General features: G+C 42.6%; 1 protein-coding gene across 1 annotated transcript in view; it reads right to left on the bottom strand.

Annotated features, from left to right (window-relative positions):
* LOC139583076 (meiosis-specific protein MEI4-like) overlaps positions 1–6,000 on the bottom strand; it is a 53,098-nt gene extending 47,098 nt beyond the window's left edge. The window contains exons 1-3 of the mRNA XM_071413810.1: positions 5,773–6,000; positions 5,195–5,446; positions 2,469–3,028 (exon numbers count right to left, since the gene is read on the bottom strand). Coding sequence (XP_071269911.1) covers positions 2,469–3,028; positions 5,195–5,446; positions 5,773–5,800 — 840 coding nt within the window. The 5' untranslated portion in view covers positions 5,801–6,000. The remainder of the gene's footprint in view (positions 1–2,468; positions 3,029–5,194; positions 5,447–5,772) is intronic.

Genomic DNA, 6,000 nt, shown 5'->3' on the forward strand with positions numbered 1-6,000 from the left:
AAAATATTTCAGAATTGTGATAGTTTAACACAGCCAATTGATCTCTATATTAAGATAAATCAAAGTTAGCTTTCCTCCCTTGTCTTTTTATGAACATGAGATTTTAATAGTCATGGCATAATGGCAAACATTTTACAGCAAACATTGATCCTATTTGTCAAAGCATTACACTTTGCCAACACTCAACCAAACACCAGCTTAGTGCACAATGGAAAGGAAACTCTTCTCAGAGACTTTGTGAGGAGGGTTTTCCACAAACAAACAAATCCCTATCCAAACGTTCAGACTTTGATTTGATTAACAGAGACAAATTGACTGATTTATTTTTTAAAGGAATTATATATATATTATATTCATAAGGAAACTTGATGTCAATTAATTTGATATCATAACTTCTCTAACTTTTCAACAACGGTCATTATTGAGTAGTTTGCACTTGAGAATAAACTGTCCCAGACTGCCTCAAACTGTGTGAATACTGGTGATGCAGAAACCATTGCAATGATTTAGGCTATTCCACTCTGAAATACTGGCAGCAGGTGGCAGGTGCAGGCAACATGGCTGTGAGGGTTTTGTACACACTGTATTACAATTGGGAAAACATGATGTACTCTCTAGACTAGAGCAGCCGTGACTGTTCCTCCTTGACTGACATTAAGCTGACTTCTAGCTTATATGTTTCCCTCTTGACTGACTGGTCATCAATCTACCGTCCCTCTAAATAACAGTAACCTTGAGGACATGCTAAAGAGGCAGAGACCAAAGCGTGCTAGGTGTCACAAATGCTACTCTATTTCCTATACAGTGCACTACTTTTGATCGTGGACACTGGTCAAAAGTAGTGCACTAAAAAAGGAGTAGGGTGGCACTTGGGATACAGCGTTTGCAAATATCTAACGGAACTTTAGCCAGACATGTTTGAGAGCTCCCAATGGAAATCAATCTATACATTATTTACACTCATCACAATGACCGAGCCCTGGGATGGGCAACTTTTGATCGCCCTCGGATCAATCCCCCCCCCAAAATGTATACAAGATATCTTAGTTTTTTTTACTCAGTTCGGGTCTCAATTTACTGTTGCGAGTTAGAGTAGTAGAATACACAAGGTGCAATTTCGAAATTTGTGCATCAGCAGTTTTTATCTTGTTATGTCAATTACTGAGAGTCACTCAACTAGCCCATATCAGCTAAAAGTTTTAGATTGTTAGTATAGCGGCCATATATCTAAACTTATAGTAATCACGGTCAGGGCGTGTTGGCAGCACAACTGCAGCCCCTCGTGATGAATTCAGATTAATTGTGGCCCCCACCCCCATCAAAGTTGCCCATCCCTGACCTAGCCTATACGGACAACATACAGTCTATTTGGGGATAATGTAAATGTTATGACACATTAGTCTCTGGTGACAGATTTGTTTCTGGGTTCCAGCCGAGATTAACATGCAAATTTCTGGCCATTCATATAATCTGGTCACCAAAATAACTATGATTCAGCAGCCTCTCAACCAATGGTCTAACTACTGGAAGTTGTTTGGTATAACATAATCACCATAATGCTTTAGCGCCAGGTAAGAATCTTTCAAGCAGTTTTTCAAGAAATCCAGTGACTTGTGGCTAGATTTGTAATAACAATTGGCCTAAAAGCAACATATAACCTCCCACCTATTAATCTTCATTCGGAAAGGGACAACACGCCCTTCACAACTCAACTGTGACAGCCTTTATTCAAGCCTGCTGACACTAAGGTGATTGTCTGTCCCCTCAGAAGCTAATAAGTATTGGTGCTGCCAGTCATATCTTATGATTAGTCATAACAGTGGGTGTGGTGGCGTTCCCCATTTTATCTCACTTGTGTCTCCATGCTCTCATTTCCTTCCTCCTACAGTCTCAAGTGTATATTAATGTTACTGTGCATTAAAACAGAAAATTGTCTGTCTTCAATTTACACTGAACAAAAATATAGATGCGACATGCAACAATTTCAAAGATTTTACTGAGTTACAGTTCATGTAAGAAAATCAGTCAATTGAAATAATTTAATTAGGCTCTAATCTATGGATTTCACATGGCTGGGAATACAGATATGCATCTGTTGGTCACAGATACCTTAAAGGTAGGGGCGTGAATCAGAAAACCAGTCAGCTGGTGATATGATCATCTATAAACCTCAATGCCACTTTGATGACTGTCATTTCTTTCTGAGGGTAATGAAACATACAGGCTGTTATTCTGGACTGCATACTAAGAACCACTGAACTCATCAATCTTCGGTCAATTTGATATTACATTTAGCCATGCAATGATCATCCAAAATGTAAGTGAGACTAGGACTGAGAACCTCTCACTTTGGAATTTAATGTCTGGTGTTACCTACTAAAGGAAGTATGTATTAAACACCTACACAAATATAATACTGTAAAACATATTGTCATTAATACACTACGATATGCATTATGTTCTCTTACCCTGTTGAGCTGGCCGTTGCGTAATAGAACATCAGTGAGCTCTTTCAGGGAATCTTCCATGCCTGTCACAAATAGCTGGGAGGGCTGTCTGTGGGAGAGCCAGTGATCCACTGCCTGGGCCGCCACCCTGGACGCCTGCAGGAGCAGTGAGCGTGGAGGCAGGGGTCTGTCATCCCTACTAGCAGACACCACACAGGACAGCAGCTGGCACACCGAGTCTGCCACCACGGACCTGTCCTTGTCCCTGTCTAGGCTAAACCCTCCAGCCTCCGCACCCATTGCCTCCCACTCCACCCTGTTCAGCCCACACAAGCTCTGGAGAAACTGCATGTGGAGCAGCATGGCCTTCCCACGAGGGTCTGCCTCACATAGGCTGGAGAATGGGATCTGGGGGGGTGTGGTGGTGACAGGTGGGAAGGCTGGCTGGGCACTGGGTTCTGCAGAGTCTTGAGTGGGCAGAAGTGTCTCTGTGTTGTTCTCCATCCCACAGCCGGAGTCCATGTCTGAGTTGAGCGGATCTTTCACCAAGTCCTGAGAGAGCAGGTCCATGAAGCCATCTCCTGCAGGTTGCACCAAGTAGGACATGAGCTTCATCACTATGCACATCTCATTGTCAGCTTCATTATACTCTGTGTCACTGAATTAAGCATTAGGCCCTATAATTAAAACAACCTCAGTTTTCACACAATTAGCTTCGTCATTAAACTCCATTCAATTATGTCTCTGTCGCCTTTTAAGTAATTCACCACCACCTTGTGTAATTTCATATAGGTCTAATTCTTACTTGTTTTGCACATCAATGGGCCTTGTTTCCAAAACAACCTTGTGTGTCCATGATGCTCAACTTCATTAATGAGCAAGACGCTCATTGGCCACAATGGCCTTCAGTTCAATAATACAGTCGTGGCCAAAAGTTTTGAGAATGACACAAATATTAACTTTCACAAAGTCTGCTGCCTCAGTTTGTATGATGGCAATTTGCATATACTCCAGAATGTTATGAAGAGTGATCAGATAATTGCAATTAATTGCAAAGTCCCTCTTTGCCATGCAAATGAACTGAATCTCCAAAAAACATTTCCACTGCATTTCAGCCTTGCCACAAAAGGACCAGCTGACATCATGTCAGTGATTATCTCATTAACACAGGTGTGAGTGTTGACGAGGACAAAGCTGGAGATCACTCTGTCATGCTGATTGAGTTTGAATAACAGACTGGAAGCTTCAAAAGGAGGGTGGTGCTTGGAATCATTGTTCTTCCTCTGTCAACCATGGTTACCTGCAAAGAAACACGTGCCATCATCATTGCTTTGCACAAAAAGGGCTTCACAGGCAAGGATATTGCTGCCAGTAAGATTGCACCTAAATCAACCATTTATCGGATCATCAAGAACTTCAAGGAGAGCGGTTCAATTGTTGTGAAGAAGGCTTCAGGGCGCCCAAGAAAGTCCAGCAAGAGCCAGGACCGTTTCCTAAAGTTGATTCTGCTGTGGGATCGGGGCACCACCAGTACAGAGCTTGCTCAGGAATGGCAGCAGGCAGGTGTGAGTGCATCTGCACGAACAGTGAGGCGAAGACTTTTGGAGGATGGCCTGGTGTCAAGAAGGGCAGCAAAGAAGCCACTTCTCTCCAGGAAAAACATCAGGGACAGACTGATATTCTGCAAAAGGTACAGGGATTGGACTGCTGAGGACTGGGCTAAAGTCATTTTCTCTGATGAATCCCCTTTCCGATTGTTTGGGGCATCCGGAAAAAAGCTTGTCCGGAGAAGACAAGGTGAGTGCTGTGTCATGCCAACAGTAAAGCATCCTGAGACCATTCATGTGTGGGGTTGCTTCTCAGCCAAGGGAGTTGGCTCACTCACAATTTTGCCTAAGAACACAGCCATGAATAAAGAATGGTACCAACACATCCTCCGAGAGCAACTTCTCCCAACCATCCAAGAACAGTTTGGTGATGAACAATGCCTTTTCCAGCATGATGGAGCACCTTGCCATAAGGCAAAAGTGATAACTAAGTGGCTCGGGGAACAAAACATTGATATTTTGGGTCCATTAATTGACAGCATGCCAGGGTGGACTGCAGAGGTCTTGAAAAAGAAGGGTCAACACTGCAAATATTGACTCTTTGCATCAACTTCATGTAATTGTTAATAAAAGCCTTTGACACTTATGAAATGCTTGTAATTATACTTCAGTATTCCATAGTAACATCTGACAAAAAGATCTAAAGACACTGAAGCAGCAAACTTTGTGGAAATTAATATTTGTGTCATTCTCAAAATGTTTGGCCACGACTACACCCGGCTGATAGCTAAGGTATGAAAACTAGACTCCACTCCTCATGTAGACATTGTAATCCAATTACAATCCATGCTGAGCAGTCCTTTACTAACTGAAAATATGCTACATTTAAATGAGCATGAATCCTGCTGTTAATCAATTGAAAAAAATAATAAAACTGGGAGGCTATTTACTGACAGTACACTGCTGTAGCCCTATCCAGAGGCACAGATATATCTAATTCTAAATGCATTGCTCTGGTCCTATCCAGCAGACCTAAAGTACAATGGACCTACTGAGTATACTGTATTCACATGTGATTGACCAATAGAATACACATTTTTATTAAATTAAATGTCTAGCATAGGGTATATGCTATTAGTCACACTTTAAAGGACTGAGGCTTAGCTAGTTACAAACTAGCAGAGGATGAATGAGACCCACCACCAGCTGCTGTTCCACTGGTGTTCTTTGGCTTTGAGAGCATCTGGGAGAGAAGGAGCTTTTGACGCATTCTGAGCACTTCCTCCTGCAGCCTCTGGGCTTTGGTCTTCCAGGCCTCAGTCTGGCTATTCAGCTTGTTGGCCAAATGTTCCGCATGCTTCCGACCACTTATCCCGGGAGGTTTACTCTTTATTATGGCAACGGCCACGACAAGTTTAGCTTTTCTAAGACCCCATTCCGCGGTGTCTGTCCCTGAAAGCAAGGGAAAACAATCATATTGTTGTGTTCATTTAGCTAGCTAACGTTAGCTATGCATCTTCTAGTCTCGTTCGACACCAGACACTCCCGCCTATGCGCAATTAGCCATCTTCCTCGACAATATTGGCGCTAACGTTAGCAGCTAACCGTCTGCCCAATGTTTGCAAGAAGTAGTTTAACTAGCTAGCCCATCAATGTCACGATAATTGGCTGCCTAACATTGGAGAATGGTAAACACACCTTGCGTTAAAACGAACAAGCAGGCAAACACAACATCACACTAACAAGCTAGCTAGCCAAAGTTAGCTACGCAATTTTACCATTGGTAGCAGGACTTCGCTCCATCATTCAAGCCGAGTTCATAAAAACCTGAGGCGGATTACCCCAAGGTATTGGTATTTTTACTAACTTCATATAGTTAGCTAACTTGGCTAGTAACCCTAGTTACTCTTGTTCTCGTTATGTTGTGAAAATATCAGATATGATGCCTTCCTGAACGAGCACTTTCGGTGGCTAACTAGGCCATTGTTACCAGTAGGTAGCCTCTC

Source organism: Salvelinus alpinus, chromosome 8, assembly GCF_045679555.1.
Source record: "Salvelinus alpinus chromosome 8, SLU_Salpinus.1, whole genome shotgun sequence".
Lineage (NCBI taxonomy): Eukaryota > Metazoa > Chordata > Actinopteri > Salmoniformes > Salmonidae > Salvelinus > Salvelinus alpinus.